At 55.6% G+C, this 18,091-nt stretch overlaps 1 protein-coding gene across 2 annotated transcripts; it reads left to right on the top strand.

Annotated features, from left to right (window-relative positions):
- The first annotated feature begins 39 nt into the window (after window positions 1-39).
- On the top strand, window positions 40-15,073 carry PMPCA (peptidase, mitochondrial processing subunit alpha). 2 transcript variants are annotated; one of them, XM_003816960.4, is made up of 13 exons: window positions 40-162; window positions 1,420-1,622; window positions 1,913-1,992; window positions 2,233-2,315; window positions 3,976-4,070; window positions 5,701-5,801; window positions 6,363-6,626; window positions 7,427-7,519; window positions 9,842-9,960; window positions 10,115-10,205; window positions 10,334-10,396; window positions 13,145-13,289; window positions 14,409-15,073. In XM_003816960.4, exons 1-13 carry the CDS (start codon window positions 92-94, stop codon window positions 14,576-14,578), a joined length of 1,578 nt encoding a protein of 525 aa, XP_003817008.1. In that variant the 5' UTR covers window positions 40-91; the 3' UTR covers window positions 14,579-15,073. The 2 variants fall into 2 exon arrangements, with proteins under 2 accessions (XP_003817008.1, XP_008968321.1); XM_008970073.3 differs by lacking the exons at window positions 40-162; window positions 1,420-1,622 and having other exon boundaries at window positions 1,937-1,992; window positions 3,978-4,070.
- The last annotated feature ends 3,018 nt before the right edge of the window (window positions 15,074-18,091 follow it).

The following is an 18,091-nucleotide window of genomic DNA, read 5'->3' as shown; positions in this document are numbered from 1 at the left end:
GCGTGCCTGAACGCCTTGGGCCGTCGGCGAGGGGGAGGGGAAGCCGTGGGCGGAAGCGGAAGTGACGACTGAAGCGGGGCGGAGACGCAAGATGGCGGCTGTGGTGCTGGCGGCGACGCGGTTGCTGCGGGGCTCGGGTTCTTGGGGCTGTTCGCGGCTGAGGTGAGCCAAAGGCGAACCAGGCTTCGACCTGGGGCGGGGGCGGCTCGAGTCTTTCTGGACGCTCCGTCTTTGGTTTCTACAGGTGACATGGCGCCCGTGGGACGGGCTCGCACTTCGGGACACTGGTGTCCCCGAGGCGACGGGGGCCCTGCCTTGCCTTGCGCCTGGAGCCCGGGGACGCAGTCCCATCTGTCTCTCCTCTCCCCGGCTGCTGGGTCCTCTCCCCCCATCACTTCCCGGGTCGACGGGCCTTCTCCGAGGCCATGCCTCATATTTGCCCCCGCGCTTCACCTACCGCGTGCTCCTTCAGGAGGCTGAGCCGGTGGGGGCCCAGCTCTGTTAGACCCGCAGGGTTCTGACACCAGCGTCCAGGCTCTCGGTTGCTGCGCTCTGTCCGTTGATCTCTGACGTTTAAGAACCCTTTCCGTCCCCACCGCTCCTCCCACCCAAGTGACCGGGCCTGCCTTTCCCCACGCTGGAACTTTGTTCCGACAGCACAGGCGTCGCCCCTCCCCACACAACGAGCGCTGTTTCAGGGGTGCGGAGGTGCTGTCTCCAGGAGATGGATACAGGCTGGAGCGTAAACAAAATATCGGCAGTCGCGTAAATGCTTTGGAGTAAACAAGCAGCCTTTCATGATAGAAAATAGCAGGAAAGACTAGACTGGTGAGGGATAGTCCTCCATCAGGGTGACATTTAAGGGAAGAGCTGAAGAATGAAAGAAGGGGTAGGCATGGGCAAAGGGCAAGCCCTGGAACGGTGAAGAAGCTTTGGGGTTGATGAGTCAAATGTGGTCCAGGAATTGACAAGAATCAGTGTGACCAGGACCTATGGGAGTGTGGGGGTTCAAGAGATGAGTTTGGAGAGGGAGACAGAGGCCAAGTCACACCCCGCCTTCGGACCAGGTTAATCAGGGATATGGCTTTTATCCGAGACTTCGGTGGTGCTGTTGGAGGGCAGAGCTGTTAAGTGCTTTATGTGTACAAACTGCACTTAGAGTGAGTTACTGTTAATAAGCCCTGTTTTTACAGAGATAGCAACTAAGACCCAAAGGACGGAACCAGCTTGCTCCAAGTCCCGGGGCTGAGCCTTTGTTGTCAGCCTCTGCTTTGTCTTCCAAAGTCTGTAGAAATAAGTCCTGTAGAAAGGCAGATGCTCACTTTTAACCCAGACAAAACATAACTAACCGCACCTAACAGGTCATCACAGGTTTGTTGTCTCAAGCCTGTTGTAACTGGGCCGCTTTCTCTGTTTTAGGTTTGGACCTCCTGCGTACAGACGGTTTAGTAGTGGGGGTGCCTATCCCAACATCCCCCTCTCTTCTCCCTTACCTGGAGTACCCAAGCCTGTTTTTGCTACAGTTGATGGACAGGAAAAGTTTGAAACCAAAGTAACCACATTGGATAATGGGCTTCGCGTGGCATCTCAGAATAAGTTTGGACAGTTTTGTACAGTAGGAAGTAAGTACTGTTGTGTTGTCGTGGGTGGTCCCGCAGTTTTAACATGCACATGCTTTAGTTGACTGTTAGTTGTAATTAGCATGCCAATTATGAATTGTACCCTGAGTGGAAACAAAGTGTATGATTTCATAAATGTTGAGCTACACATATACCTGTGAAACCGTCAGCACAATCACCCTCATGTAATTAAATCTGATTATTATGTCATATTGACATTTTAAAATGTTTCTCTTGATTAAATCTTATTTTGAATATCTGATGTAAACTGTCAATTTTCTTTTTACTACTAGTTCTTATCAATTCAGGATCGAGATATGAAGCGAAATACCTTAGTGGAATTGCTCACTTTTTGGAAAAATTGGCATTTTCGGTCAGTGCCCAGTTTTGTAATTTTTTAGACTATAATTTTGAAGGATGTTTGAGATTTTTCTTGTCTATAATGGTTATTTTAATAAATTATTAAGTTGCTAAGTTAATGCTAATAAAAGACTTTTAAGTTAAAAGATAATTTTTGTACGTGTGTTAAAAGCAAAAGTAAGTTTTTAAAAAAAGTTGTGTTTCAGGGATAGCCTGGATTGCTTATTTAAGTTTCCTTATTTATTTTTACTAGTCTACTGCTCGATTTGACAGCAAAGATGAAATTCTGCTTACGTTGGAAAAGCATGGGGGTATCTGTGACTGCCAGACATCAAGGTACACCAGCTTTTGCGTACAAACTGACTTTGGGTCCTTGGGAACTGACGTTCTTGTTGTTGCTCAGATTCCCTCTGAGCCCCTCCCAGCGGGAGGTGTGGAGATTCACGGGGAGAAGGAGCCCTGTCCTGGATGGAGACTTGGGTGGGTGGCGCTTACACAGAGAAGCACAGCCCCCAGGGGCTCAGTTGACCCCTGTCAGTTCCTCCAGGCTGTTGGCTGCATGCCAGGGATGTAGAGCAGGCCCTGTTCCCAGATAGAGCAGAGGGCCTTGCATACGTACTGGACCCCATAGCCAAAGGCGGTAGGAGCCAGGAGGATGAGTGGCTGACTTGGTCTGGAGTTGGGAAAGGAATCATAGGAAATGCAGGGTTGGGCTGGTTCCAGAAGGAGTTTGCTAGACACACGGGGCACAAGGCATTCCAGACCAGGAGACAGCAGGGGTAAAAGGCACCGAGCCAGGGAGGTGCCGGCTGCTTGGTGGAGGGAGGGGGCAGTGTTGCCTGGAGCACAGTGCAGTGGTCTTTGCATGCCAGGTGTGGAGCTTGTTCAGAAAGCACTGGGCAATGTGAGATGGGTGAATATAGATCACAGATTTTTTAAATTGTTGATTTAAGTTTGAATGCTAAAAAAATTACACATAAAAGACACATTAAATGCTAAGAATTAAAGTTAGCTTGGAGGTAACATATTCATGTTCTAAAACAAGGCCTCTTAATACCCCCTGACTCCCAGCTGCCCCTGCCAGGTTTCTGCCTGGTGTGTTCGATTCTCCGACTCTTGCCTCGAATCTCTCTCATCCCAGATGAACTCCTTTCTCTGGCCAGGTGGCTGGTGTCCTGACTCAGACCCAGCCCCCCTTGCCCTCAGCTCAGGCTTTTGTTCTTGCCATTCTCTCCATATGGAGAGCCAAAGTCACTGAGAATGGCTCCTCTTCAGGGTGAAGGTCCAGCCAAGTCCCCTCTTCAGAGGCACTGGTGACTGCGTGCTGCCTCCCAAGCTCCCTCTTCTTCGTGGCTGTTGCGTCTGCTCTGCATGGTCTCCCTTGATCACACTTGATCTCAGATCACCCCATGATTTCGTGCCTGTCCCATGGGCCAGCTCTGTGCGCTTCTGACTGTGCAGTGCCTCATGCCGGGAACAGATGTTACAGTGAGACAAGCTCCATATGAGCCAGCCATTGCTGTCCCCCAAGCCAGCCAAAGCCGGGCATGTTTCCACACTCACCAGTGGGTTAATTCAGTCAACAGGAGGCTGGGATGAAACACTTCACCTTTTGAGAGAGACTATAGTTACAAAAATCCCTATCAGAAGTGGCTCCATTTTGACTCAAGCTGTGTGTAGCTGTGAGTGCTGCCTACCAAGCATTCACACTGTAAGACAGGAAAAGAGAAAGGGGAAAAGTGTCTGCTGTTCCCCGATGAAGGGTAGGAGGTGCCCCCTGGCACGCAAAGCCCAAGCGTCCCTGAAATGTCTGCTGGGCCCCAACAAAAGGTAGGTGCCCCTGGCACGCAAAGCCCAAGTGTCCCCTGGCTGTTGAGCAGAGTGTGAGCTCAGGGCCTGGCATTGTCCACCTGGCACGCAAAGCCCGAGCGTCCCGTGGCTGTTAAGCAGAGTGTGAGTTCAGGGCCTGGCATTATGGGCTTGTGTTTTCTTCCAGAGACACCACCATGTATGCTGTGTCTGCTGATAGCAAAGGCTTGGACACGGTGGTTGGCTTACTGGCCGATGTGGTTCTGCAGCCCCGGCTAACAGGTGTGGATCCCAGCCGCTGGCGTTTGAGGTGGGCTTGGACATGGGGAAGACCGGAAAGGTTTGCAGAAGCCCTGTAGCCATGAGGAAGAGCACCATGTAATTGGAGCTTTAGGCCAACACAAAGTGACAGCGTGATCTCATAAGAAGTAGCGCTGGGGCTGGGCATGGTGGCTCACACCTGGAATCCCAGGACTTTGGGAGGCTCAGGCAGGCAAATCGCTTGAGCCCAGGAGTTTGAGACCAGCCTGGGCAACATGGTGAAACCCTGTCTCTACAAAAAAGATACAAGAATTAGCTGGGTGTGGTTGCTTACACTTAGAGTCCTAGCTACTCGGGAGGCTGAGGTAGGAAGATCGTTTGAGCCTGGGAGGTTGAGGCTGCAGTGAGCCATGATTGTGCCACTGCCCTCCAGCCTGGGCAACAGAGTGAGGCTTTGTCTCAAAAAAAGAAAGAAAGGAAAAAGAAATAGTGCTAGTAGCCAGGCGTGCTGGCTCACGCCTGTAATCCCAGCATTTAGGGATGTAGAGATGGGAGGATCACTTCAGCCCAGGAGTTCGAGACCAGTCTGAGCAGCATAGCAAGACTCTGTTCTCCACAAAAAGGAAAAAAAACCCACTGGTGATTGTAAAAGTCCTTAGTGTTTGAGAGAGTGTGTATTTGAGACATCTGTGCCCTGGGATGTTTTTAGCGAAATTGGTTCTTTGATTTCGGAAGGGCACCTCGGACCGTCTTTAAACAAGTGGAATGGTGTGTGCCAGAAATTTCCATTTCACTGTTTCCATTACCCTCCTCAGCCTTGCAGATGGCAGGACTTTGAGTCCCTGTCAGGGGTGGACCAGGAGAGGGGAATGTTGGCTTTTCCAGATACCCTAAGGGTGCAGTTTCACAGCAGCTTGGGCTTGGTGTTCAAAGGCTACAGTCCCACATTAAGATCTTGTGGTCACAACTGATGAAAGGCGCCCTTGACATCTGTCTGTGCCTCTGTTTCTTTTTGGAGATAGAGTCTGTCTCTGTCACCCAGGCTGGAATGCAGTGGCGCGATCTCGGCTCACTGCAACCTCCACCTCCCAGGTTCAAGCGATTCTCCTGCCTCAGCCTCCTGACTAGCTGGGATTACAGGCGCCCGCCACCGCGCCCAGTTAATTTTTGTATTTTTAGTAGAGATGGGGTTTCACAGTGCTGGCCAGGCTGGTCTTGAACTCCTGACCTCAGGCAATCCACCCACCTCAGCCTCCCAAAGTGCTGGGATTACAGGCGTGAGCCACCGCACCCAGCGGGTGCCTCTGTTTGTAAGCACCTTCATGTCTGGTCTCGTGTCCTCACAGCAGCACTTGGGACAGACAGGTCCAGTGTCTTCAGTGCCTTTCACCAGCAAGGAAGCCAGGGCTTAGCAGGCTCACGTGGCTGCTTCATGGCTGAGGCGGGATGAGAGGCCCAGGCCCCCTAGCTCCTGCTCCCTGTAGCAGTCCCCCTCACACAAGCACCCAGTCTGCCCCTAGATGAAGGCAGAGGTGACTGCCAACAGCCACCAACAGGCGACACTCAGGCCAGCACACAAGCTGTGGGTCACTGCTGTGTTCCTCATCTCTGCCTGTGCAGACTCAGCCCTGGCCTTTGGGTTCTCTTGCAGATGAAGAAGTCGAGATGACGCGGATGGCGGTCCAGTTTGAGCTGGAGGACCTGAACCTGCGGCCTGACCCAGAGCCACTTCTCACCGAGATGATTCATGAAGTAAAATGTCAAACTCGAGAATGCCCCCGCATCTCGAACAGTGGTCCTCGGGACACCAGGGGTGGTGGGGAGGGTGCCTCCGTGATGTTGTCCTTGCAGGTTATGGATATATACAGAACATTTTTTTGTTTTTTGAGATGAGGTTTCTCCACATTGCCTACGCTGGTCTTGCACTCCTGGGCTCAGCTCAGGTGATCCTCCTGCCTCTGCCTCCCAAGTAGCTGGGATTACAGGCGTGAGTCACCGCACTCAGCTTAGAACATTCTTGATTTCTGAGTCTGCTGTTTATACAATGTTCGTATTTTCCAGTTTTTATAGTAACTAGGTCTTTACTACTAAACACAATTAATCTTAGGCTTTTTGTGAATTTGTATTCTGGAGAGGCAGATTTTACTCTTTTTATAAATACGCACACAGCTGCTATTGCCAGACTGCAAGTAAAATATCAGCTTGCGTCGGATTTTCCCAGGGCTGGCTGCAGATGGGCGCTGGTGCTGCTTGTTGGAGGAAGCCTGGTCATGCTGTCTTCAGTCACCTGTGTCTGTGGCTCTTCCCCATTAGGCGGCTTACAGGGAGAACACAGTTGGCCTCCACCGTTTCTGCCCCACAGAAAACATAGCAAAGATCAACCGAGAGGTGCTGCATTCGTACCTGAGGAACTACTACACTCCCGACCGCATGGTGCTGGCTGGCGTGGGCGTGGAGCACGAGCATCTGGTGGACTGTGCCCGGAAGTACCTCCTGGGGGTCCAGCCGGCCTGGGGGAGCGCAGAGGCCGTGGATATTGACAGATCTGTGGCCCAGTACACTGGGGGGATTGCCAAGGTGAAGTAGCGGGAACGTCTCATGGCCTCGGGTGGGGAACACGTCCCCTGGCCCGTGGTGTGGCCTGTTTTTGTATTGATTCTGAGGGTGATAGGTGTTGACTGCATGTGTAGCTTTGCCTTAACACATGCTGTAGTCCCACAGCAGGGCATGGACTATGTCCCCTGCTGAGGGTGAGTGCTGCTAGGCCTGGGTGCAACGCAGAAGGTGGACGCGGTTCTTTCCTCTAGGGGAGTGGGTCTGCCACTGCGTGTTGCATTTTTTTTTTTTTTTGAGATGGAGCCTCGCTTTGTCACCCAGGCTGGAGTGCAGTGGTGCAATCTCGGCTCACTGCAACCTCCACCTCCCAGGTTCAAGTGATTCTTCTGCCTCAACTTCCCGAGTAGCTGGGATTACCACCACGCCCGGCTAAATTTTGTGTAGAGATGGGGTTTCACTATGTTGGCCAGGCTGGTCTCGAACTCCTGACCTCATGACCTACCTGCCTCAGCCTCCCAAAATGCTGGGATTACAGGCGTAAGCCACCACGCCCAGCTTACATGTATATATATATGTATTTTTTTTTTTTTTTTGTCTATTTGGTAGAGGTGGAGTTTTGCCACGTTGCCTAGGCTGGTCTTGAACTCCTGGACTCAAGTGATCTGCCCACCTTGGCCTCCCAAAGTGCTGGGATTTTAGGCTGAGCCACTGTGCCTGGCTGGCATTGGATTTCTGTGTAACCACTCTGAAGATGATCTCATCTGGGGTTTGCGAGCCCTCATTGTTTTTCACATGGCGACACTTGCTTTTCTTGGTTACAGCTAGAAAGAGACATGTCCAATGTCAGCCTGGGCCCGACCCCCATCCCCGAGCTCACGCACATCATGGTTGGACTGGAGAGCTGCTCCTTCCTGGTGAGTCCTGGTGCTGGGTCTGATGGCATTCCTGATGCAGTGTGGCCGGCTCAGCCAGCCCTGCTCTCTGTCCCTGGCATCCGACAGCGCTCCTCATGTGGCGTGGGCGACTCAGCCAGCTCTGCCCTCTGTCCCTGGCGTCTGACGGTGCTCCTGACGTGGCGTGGGCGACTCAGCCAGCTCTGCCCTCCGTCCCTGGCGTCTGACGGCGCTCCTGACGTGGCGTGGGCGGCTCAGCCAGCTCTGCCCTCCGTCCCTGGCGTCCAGTGGCGCTCCTGACGCGGCGTGGGCGGCTCAGCCAGCTCTGCCCTCCGTCCCTGGCATCCGACAGCGCTCCTCATGTGGCGTGGGCGACTCAGCCAGCTCTGCCCTCTGTCCCTGGCGTCTGACGGTGCTCCTGACGTGGCGTGGGCGGCTCAGCCAGCTCTGCCCTCCGTCCCTGGCGTCCAGCGGCGCTCCTGACGTGGCGTGGGCGGCTCAGCCAGCTCTGCCCTCCGTCCCTGGCGTCTGACAGTGCTCCTGACGTGGCGTGGGCGGCTCAGCCAGCTCTGCCCTCTGTCCCTGGCGTCTGACGGCGCTCCTGACGCGGCGTGGGCGGCTCAGCCAGCTCTGCCCTCCGTCCCTGGCATCTGACAGCGCTCCTCATGTGGCGTGGGCGACTCAGCCAGCTCTGCCCTCCGTCCCTGGCGTCTGACGGTGCTCCTGACGTGGCGTGGGCGGCTCAGCCAGCTCTGCCCTCCGTCCCTGGCGTCCAGCGGCGCTCCTGACGTGGCGTGGGCGGCTCAGCCAGCTCTGCCCTCTGTCCCTGGCATCTGACAGTGCTCCTGACGTGGCGTGGGCGGCTCAGCCAGCTCTGCCCTCTGTCCCTGGCGTCTGACGGCGCTCCTGACGTGGCGTGGGCGGCTCAGCCAGCTCTGCCCTCCGTCCCTGGCGTCCAGCGGCACTCCTGACGCGGCGTGGGCGGCTCAGCCAGCTCTGCCCTCCGTCCCTGGCATCCGACAGCGCTCCTCATGTGGCGTGGGCGACTCAGCCAGCTCTGCCCTCTGTCCCTGGCGTCTGACGGTGCTCCTGACGTGGCGTGGGCGGCTCAGCCAGCTCTGCCCTCCGTCCCTGGCGTCCAGCGGCGCTCCTGACGTGGCGTGGGCGGCTCAGCCAGCTCTGCCCTCCGTCCCTGGCGTCCAGCGGCGCTCCTGACGTGGCGTGGGCGGCTCAGCCAGCTCTGCCCTCCGTCCCTGGCGTCCAGCGGCGCTCCTGACGTGGCGTGGGCGGCTCAGCCAGCTCTGCCCTCCGTCCCTGGCATCCGACAGCGCTCCTCATGTGGCATGGGCGGCTCAGCCAGCTCTGCCCTCCATCCCTGGCGTCCAGCGGCGCTCCTGACGTGGCGTGGGCGGCTCAGCCAGCTCTGCCCTCCGTCCCTGGCATCCGACAGCGCTCCTCATGTGGCGTGGGCGGCTCAGCCAGCTCTGCCCTCCGTCCCTGGCGTCTGACGGCGCTCCTGACGTGGCGTGGGCGGTTCAGCCAGCTCTGCCCTGCGTCCCTGGCGTCTGACGGCGCTCCTGACGTGGCGTGGGCGGCTCAGCCAGCTCTGCCCTCCGTCCCTGGCGTCTGACGGCGCTCCTGACGTGGCGTGGGCGGGGCTCTGCCCTCCGTCCCTGGCGTCTGACGGCGCTCCTGACGTGGCGTGGGCGGTTCAGCCAGCTCTGCCCTCCGTCCCTGGCGTCCAGCGGCGCTCCTGACGTGGCGTGGGTGGTTCAGCCAGCTCTGCCCTCCGTCCCTGGCGTCCGACGGCGCTCCTGACGTGGCGTGGGTGGTTCAGCCAGCTCTGCCCTCCGTCCCTGGCGTCTGACGGCGCTCCTGACGTGGCGTGGGCGGCTCAGCCAGCTCTGCCCTCCGTCCCTGGCGTCTGACGGCGCTCCTGACGTGGCGTGGGCGGGGCTCTGCCCTCCGTCCCTGGCGTCTGACGGCGCTCCTGACGTGGCGTGGGCGGTTCAGCCAGCTCTGCCCTCCGTCCCTGGCGTCCAGCGGCGCTCCTGACGTGGCGTGGGTGGTTCAGCCAGCTCTGCCCTCCGTCCCTGGCGTCCGACGGCGCTCCTGACGTGGCGTGGGTGGTTCAGCCAGCTCTGCCCTCCGTCCCTGGCATCCAGCGGCGCTCGTGACGTGGCGTGGGCGGCTCAGCCAGCTCTGCCCTCCGTCCCTGGCGTCCAGCGGCGCTCCTGACGTGGCGTGGGCGGCTCAGCCAGCTCTGCCCTCCGTCCCTGGCATCCAGCGGCGCTCGTGACGTGGCGTGGGCGGCTCAGCCAGCTCTGCCCTCCGTCCCTGCAGGAGGAGGACTTCATCCCCTTTGCAGTGTTGAACATGATGATGGGCGGAGGTGGCTCCTTCTCGGCTGGTGGGCCCGGCAAGGGCATGTTCTCCAGGCTCTACCTCAACGTGCTCAACAGGTGGGTTGCACTCTTTTCTGTATCCTCAGGCCACCAGGCCAGGCCAGGTGTGTTTTTGGACCATGAGGCCACCTTCCAGGTGACTTTTCTCCAGTTTCCCATGGCCTGATCCTGGCGAGTCCCCTTCACTCCCGTGACTCTCGCTTCCTCCCAGGCACCACTGGATGTATAACGCGACCTCCTACCACCACAGCTACGAGGACACTGGCCTCCTTTGCATCCATGCCAGTGCCGACCCAAGACAGGTGAGGGCCCCGCCTGCCACCGTCCTCAGCGCGGTTGCCTGTCCAGACCTGGGCGTCCTTGCCTATCAGACGGGTCAGTAGGCCGGCAGGCACAGGCCACACTGTTACTGCCTTGCCCTTCTTCACAGGTTCGAGAAATGGTAGAAATCATCACAAAGGAGTTTATTTTAATGGGCGGAACCGTGGACGCGGTAAGTGCAGAGTGGCGCCATTTCCAGGCATACCTGTGGTGTCTGACAGGAGACAGCCACGTTGTAGGAGTGGCCACCTGTGAGCCTGGTCCCTGAGCCTCAGGGCCAAGGTCCCGGCAGGGCAGGGCAGGGCGGCCAAGGAGGCACAGCCTGTGGCTGAGCTGCTCCACCTGGGAGCCCGCTGAGGCTGTTCTTCCCTGGTCCAAACCTCGAAAACAGAAAAACAGACCACCGCCCTCCCCCAGTGCTCGGTCCACTACTTCTTTCTCTGAGCCACTGGGTGAGTCGTGGGACTGACCATGTGACTCTCTCAGCTTTGCTGGCGAAATGCTGCAGGAGTTTTTGTGTCCTTCTCAGCCGCCTCTGTGAGGTGACTGGGGTGAGGCAGCTCGCACAGGTGGGCTGCAGCGTGGGGTGTCTCGAGCCTTTCCCTGGCTCCATTCTATGTTTGAAACTGTATTTCTTTACCAATTTTTTTTTGTTCTTTTTAAGATGGAGTCTCACTGTCTCACTCAGGCTGGAGTGCAGTAGCTCAAATTCGGCTCACTGCAACCTCCACCTCCCGGGTTCAAGCGATTCTCCTGCTTCAGCCTCCCAAGTAGCTGGGATTACAGGCATGCGCCACCACGCCTGGCTAATTTTTGTATTTTTAGTAGAGACGGGGTTTCGCCATGTTGGCCAGGCGGGTCTCAAACTCCTGACCTCAGGTGATCCGTTGCCTTGGCCTCCCAAGGTGCTGGGATTACAATTACAGGTGTGAGCCACCATGCGTCCCTGTTTACTAATTTTTTAAGCTTAGTTTTTGATGCTTTACACATTTGGGAACCTCGTTACTTCCTGGACCAGAAGTGGTACAAATAAGCAAGTTTTATACACACACTCTTTTTTTTTTTTTTAGACAGAGTCTTGCTCAGGCTGGAGTGCAGTGGCATGATCTCAGCTCACTGCATCCTTCCACCTCCCGGGTTCAGGTGATTCTCCTACCTTAGCCTCCTGAGTAGCTGGGATTACAGGCATGTGTCACCACCCTAGCTAATTTTTTTGTTTTTTGTTTTCTGTGTTTTTTTTTTTTTTGAGACGGAGTCCTGCTCTGTTGCCCAGGCTGGAGTGCGGTGGCATGATCTCAACTCATTGCAACCTCCGCCTCCCGGGTTCAGGTGATTCTCCTACCTCAGCCTCCTGAGTAGCTGGGATTACAGGCACCCACCACCATACCTGGCTAATTTTTTGTATTTTTAGTAGAGATGGGGTTTCACCATGTTGGCCAGGCTGGTCTTGAACTCCTGACCTCAAGTCATCTGCCCATCTCCGCCTCCCAAAGTGCTGGGATTACAGGTGTGAGCCATTGCACGCAGCCCCATGGCTAATTTTTGTATTTTTAGTAGAGACAGGGTTTCACCACGTTGGCCAGACCGGTCTTGAACTGCTGACCTCAGGTGATCCACCTGCCTTGGCCTCCCAAAGTGCTGGGATTACTTTGGGATCCCGGTGTGAGCCACCGTGCCTGGCCAGGAAAAAAAGCATTCAAGAAATAAAGTTGTGGTTAAATTAATACGCTTCAGTTCCACTAGTGCACTGCTAGAAAAACAGTCCTCCACTAACGTGAAGTCAACTTGAAATAAATATGAAGTATTTAGGTATTTGCCTAAAGTTGCAAAAAGACCTAAGAATTGTTTTACTTAAAAGAAATGGTATAGAGGCCAGGTCCGGTGGCTTATACCTGTTTTCCCAGCACTTTGGGAGACCAAGGTGGGAGGATCACTTGAGCCCAGGAGTTCAAGACTGACCTGGGCAACATAGCAAGACCCTGTGTCTATTTAAGAAAAAAAAAAAAAGTGTAGAATCTCTGCGGCCCATCAGTTTTTGGTGTTTGTTTTTCAGTATGCTGGCTCCTAGATCTGCTGGCATGTCTTTCTCACAGCACCCCTGCCTGTGCCCTGAGACAGTCTGAAGGCAGCCTAGGACCCCGCACTGCCTCCCTCAGAACCTCCCAGGGACTTTGCTAAAACCAGCTGCCTGGGCCCTGCACCGGAGGCGTCTGGGGAAGCCCCAGAACCTGTGTTTCATTTGTTTTCCCTGATTTTGCCGTGTGGCCACTTTGGGGCCCTGGCATTTGGGAGTTGACTATTTTACCTTCTCCCGCTGCATGTCACACAGACAGTGAAGAAGAACTCAAGGGAGGCACATTGCTCCTGTATTTCAAGTGTCGTAGAAGCCGGGTAACACGTAGCACAGCCCTTCCCTAGAAAACCTGAAGGGGAGACCAGCAGGGTTGCCTGTGACTTGGGCCTGGGTTCCCGTTTTTTTTTGTTTTTTTTTGGTTTGGTTTTTTTTTTTTTTTTTTGAGACAGAGTCTTGCTCTGTTGCCCAGGCTGGAGTGCAGTAGTGCGATCTGGGCTCGCTGCAAGCTCCGCCTCCCGGGTTCATGCCATTCTCCCGCCTCAGCTTCCTGAGCAGCTGGGACTACAGGCGCCCGCCACCACACCCGGCTAATTTCTTTTTGTATTTTTAGTAGAGAAAGGGTTTCACCATGTTAGCCAGGATGGTCTCAATCTCCTGACCTCGTGATCCGCCTGCCTCAGCCTCCCAAAGAGCTGGGATTACAGGCGTGAGCCACTGCGCCCGGCTTCCCTTCCCTTTCTTATGTTCAGCTTTGGGCACAGAGATGGCGTTTTGCCATTGCTCGAGTGGGGGGTGGAAGGTGGCACGGGGCGGGTGTGTGCTCACCTGACTGGACCCTGGCCCCAGGTGGAGCTGGAACGAGCCAAGACGCAGCTGACGTCAATGCTCATGATGAACCTGGAATCCAGGCCTGTGATCTTCGAGGATGTGGGGAGGCAGGTGCTGGCCACTCGCTCCAGAAAGCTGCCGCACGAGCTGTGCACGCTCATCCGTGAGTACCGCAGGGGTAGCGAGGGGCTGCCACAGGCCTCGGCCAGGCTCTGAGGAGGCCGTCTCGCCCTCCCGCAGGCCGTGGTGGGCCTGTGGTACGTCCATCACACCCAGAATCCGGGGCCTTCACCAGTTGTCCTCAGCAGGGGCGGCCAAGGGCAGGGTCGTGGGGTCGCAGACCTGGTCTCACTTCCCAGCCCCACCATGTACCTGCTGCCTCCTTGGCAGGTGACCCCACACTCTGCACCCCTGGGAGGGGCTGTCACTACTGCCCAGAGTTGTTAAAGAGCACTCAAGTTAGTAGGCGAGAAGGGCTCAGTAGAGGACTGCTACATTGTACGTGGAGTAGCAGTGGCTCGGAATGCCGCTGTACCGTTGCTGGCTCTCGGGCAGGAGTCTCAGCCCCAGGTTTCCGGGTCCCCCATGAGTGACCTTAGGAGGTCTGAATTTCCTGAAACTGTGCCAAGTTGTATGTACATCGGACTCTTCTGGGGACAGGCTTAAAACCTGGCACAGGCTGCCTATTACGTTGGGGTGGCTCGGGCTTATGGTGTCACCTGTGGGCATCTCCTTTCCAGGCCTGGAGTCCCGGGCACTTGCCCTGTCCCGTGTGGGCCCTCGTCCTTCCCTCAGGAGCCCCCGCTTAAATCCTCAAGCGAGTGTCCAGCCTCTCTCGGGCCTCGTTTTCTGTAGAAAACAGACCCACCTGGACCCTATCACTCCCGTCCTGGGGTTCCTGGGTGCAGCCCTTTGGCCTTCTCTCACCCCACCCTTCTGTCCATGCGGCCCTCGGGGGCTGGGGGTTTTTTCTGCAGACCCGTCCTAAAGTGAGTTCATCAGACACGGAGCTCGCTCTTCTGTAAGTGTAACTCTTCTTGGGTGGCTTTGTCCTACATTTTTAAGTCATTGCCATGTCCCCATTTACTGAGAACTCACGTCTGTCACTTGTGGACTCACCCTTGGCTACACCCAGTGGCTGCCTTTGGGCCCAGGTGCCCCCATCAGCAGCACAGCGTGAGTGAGTGGTACAGGCCGGCCGCCCCCCCGTGTGTTTACTGATGCAGCCTCCGCGTGGGGGCCGTGGCGCGCGTGTGTGACGCGCGTTCGCCCTCTGCACTAGGCAACGTGAAGCCGGAAGATGTGAAGAGAGTCGCTTCTAAGATGCTCCGAGGGAAGCCGGCAGTGGCCGCCCTGGGTGACCTGACTGACCTGCCCACGTATGAACACATCCAGACCGCCCTGTCGAGTAAGGACGGGCGCCTGCCCAGGACGTACCGGCTCTTCCGGTAGAACTGCTCCCCGGCCTGACAGACCCAGGAGCTGCAGCTGGAGCCTGTTCCCATGCGTGTTAGTTTGGACACGAATTTAGTCTAAAAAGCTGTCTGGTTGTATAAACGGTGCAAACAATGTCGCCACAGCACCCACGCGGTTTGCATTCTTTCGGAACTCAATGTGCCGATCAGTGGAGTCAGTATCGAGCCTGACCACCGCAAGCCAGGAAGCAGGTGAAGTGCCCAGCGCTGGAGTGCAGCGTGCCACGAGGAGGGCGGTCAGTGCTTCCCTCCTCGGGCTGTGGGCACATGGGGCCCCGCAGGTTCCTTGGAGGAGCCCTGAGCTGGGAGGCAGCAAAGACCGACCTATCAGAGCCTCCCAGAGGCCACCGTGTTGGGTACCAGGACTCACCTCTGACAAACAGGACAAGGCAAGGGCCCAGTCAGCTCCGAGGAGCGCGGCCACGCGTGTGCACACAGCTTCCCTGGTAATAAAGAGCTGGCATCTTTCTTAGCACAGTGTTTTCCTTCTCGCCTGGGGAGGGGCAGTTCCTAAGGGCTGTCTGAATTGGCAGCTTTTCTAACATGGAGGCCTTCCTCCCTGTCAATCATCCGGTTTGACCCCATGTCTTGAAGCCTGTTCTCGTGCGACGTGCTGATGTCAGGGGTGTCGCAGCATGCATGGGGTGGGGTGACGGGGGGTAATGGTGACCGGCAGCGAAGCCTGCAGGTGCCTTAGAGGTGGGGAGCACCGCCAAGCCGAGGAACGGCCGCAGATGTGGGTGTTTCCAGAGATCCGAAAGGCCGCATGGCTTAGGGAATAGCGGCTACAGGGTAGCCTTTCATGTGGTGTAAAAACTTGTGCAAGTGGCCGGGCGCGGTGGCTCACACCTCTAATCCCAGCACGCTGGGAGGCCGAGGTGGGCGGATCACCTGAGGTCGGGAGTTTGAGACCAGCCGGACCAACATGGAGAAACCCCGTCTCTATCGAAAATACAAAATGAGCTGAGCGTTGTGGTGCATGCCTGTAATCCCAGCTACTTGGGAGGCTGAGGCAGGAGAGTCGCTTGAACCCGGGAGGCGGAGGTTGCCGTGAGCCAAGATCGCGCCACTGCACTCCAGCCTGGGCAACAAGAGTGAAACTCCGTCTCAAAAAAAGAAACAAAAACAAGCAAAAAACGTGTACAAGTTAAAACTTGTAACGTGGTTCTCAAACACCCATAGAAACCTCGGGAGCTCCAAGAGGTGTGAGGAGGTCGGGCCTGGGAACCTGCATGGGCCACCTCCGGTGCTGCCTGTAGTCCAAGGGTAGCTTCCTACATGTGTGACTCCGTGGGCTGCACAGAGCTGTGTGGCACAGTTTTGTCAGTAGGAGAGAACGGTCTCTGGTCCTGTCTTTTGAGTAGCTGAGAGGTGCAGCCTCTTTGCAGTACCGATGGGAGAGGGAGTGGATATTTTCAGGAAATTAAACTTGTAAGCTTTACTCCTCTTAGCCTCTTACTGTCCTCTGGCTGTTGTAGTTTCTGTAAGACCTGGTGCCTTTACAACACACACACTCCAGCGACGGTGGCTGCTTGAATTTGCCCATGTGGGAAGCGTCAGCTTGCTGCCCACCTGGTGGGATTGGAGGGCCGGAGCCGGAGGACGATGGTGTCTGTTGTAAGAGTGGACTTCCTGTTAGAAACATCCTAGTGTTAACCACACCTGGGACAGAAGCTCCCGGCAGCACGCAGCCCCTGATGTTCAGCTGCACAGTGAACGCAGAGCTCCGGCGCCACACGCGTCAGGCCTGGGGTTGAGCTGCTGAAGATTCCGGTGAAGCACAGTCCTGCTCCAACTACCGAGTAGCCCGAGGACATTCTAGAAACTGCTACCAATTAGCCCTCAGTGTCTGTGGTTTGGAAGCCGAGGCCAACACAGGTTCTCTCCATTCCCTGCCACACAGCTGGCTCTCCCTCGCCGCCTCCTCTCTAACCGAAGGTCGCACACCCGCCCTCCCTGCCACACTCCTCCCCACTTCGCTTTTTTTTTTTCCCTTTCTTTTTTTGAGATGGAGTTTCGCTCTTGTTGCCCAGGCTGGAGTGCAGTGGCGCGATCTGGGCTCACCGCAACCTCTGCCTCCTGGGTTCAAGCGATTCTCCTGCCTCAGCCTCCTGAGTAGCTGGGATTACAGACATGGGCCACCACGCCAGCTCATTTTGTATTCTTAGTAAAGACGGGGTTTCACCATGTTGGTCAGGCTGGTCTCAAACTCCTGGCTTCAAGCAGTCCTCCTGCCTCAGCCTCCCAAAGTGCTGGGATTATAGATGTGAGCCACTGTGCCTGGCCGTATTTAACAATTCTTTTATTTTCCAGAGATTGGCCAACATCATTTGCATTCATTTAAACTCCTTTCTGAGTGAAATTCCATTAATCTAAGATCTAGCGGTGAGTGCCAAGGGAATCACCTGACTTTCGATCCATGATCTTACTAGGCACGTCATATCCTGCCCTCCCCACCACCGCCGCCGGAAGACTTGGAGCCTCTTACTGTCAAGCCACATGAACACACTCCAGGGTCGGACCAGAATCTCTTTAACAATTGTTTGGGTCGGAGAAGAGGCCTAGGAAGAAGCCATAAAAGCTGACTCATTTTAAGCCCCATTACCATAAACATCTTGGTACAGATTTTCAATGAATTAATTTGAAACTTAGGGCACATTTGTTCAGGCAAAGTCTTTTTTTTTTTTTTTTTTTTTTTGGAGACGAGTCTCACTCTGTTGCCCAGGCTGGAGTGCAATTGTGCAATCTTGGCTCTCTACAACCTCCACCTCCCGGGTTCAAGCAATTCTCCTACCTCAGCCTCCCGAGTAGCTGGGACTACAGGCGCACACCACCACACCCGGCTAATTTTTTGTATTTTAGTACAGACAGGGTTTCACTGTGTTACCCAGGCTGGTCTCGAACTCCTGAGCTCAGGCAATCTGCCCTCCTCAGCCTCTCAAAGTGCTAGAATTACAGGTGTGAGGCACCACACCCAGCCCAAAATGTTACACACGCCACACCCAGCCCAAAATGTTACACACACCACACCCAGCCCAAAATGTTATACATACAGGACATCAGACTAGTTGACTGAAATTAGATGAGATTGGCTGTGCCCTCTCATTAATGGAATTTCTATCGACGACTTTTTTTTTTTTTTTTAAAGGAGTCTCGCTCTGTCGCCCAGGCTGGGATGCAGTGGCACGATCTTGGATCTTGGCTCACTACAACCTCCGCCTCCCAGGTTCAAGCAATTCTCCTGCCTCAGCCTCCCAAGTAGCTGGGACAACAGACACCCAGCTAATTTTTGTATTTTTAGTAGAGATGTGGCGGCGGGGGGGGGGGGGGGTTCTCACCATTTGGCCAGGCTGGTCTTGAACTCCTGACCTTGTGATCTGCCCACCTGGGCCTCCGAAAGTGCTGGGATTACAAGCATGAGCCACCACGCCTGGCCCAAGAGACTCATTTTTATCAAGAGACTGGGTGTTTGTTTCCCTACTTCTTAAGA

The sequence above is a fragment of the Pan paniscus genome, chromosome 11 (assembly GCF_029289425.2).
Source record: "Pan paniscus chromosome 11, NHGRI_mPanPan1-v2.0_pri, whole genome shotgun sequence".
NCBI lineage: Eukaryota > Metazoa > Chordata > Mammalia > Primates > Hominidae > Pan > Pan paniscus.
The sequence above is the reverse complement of the archived record's forward strand: the minus strand, read 5'-3'. Positions and strand labels throughout refer to the sequence as shown.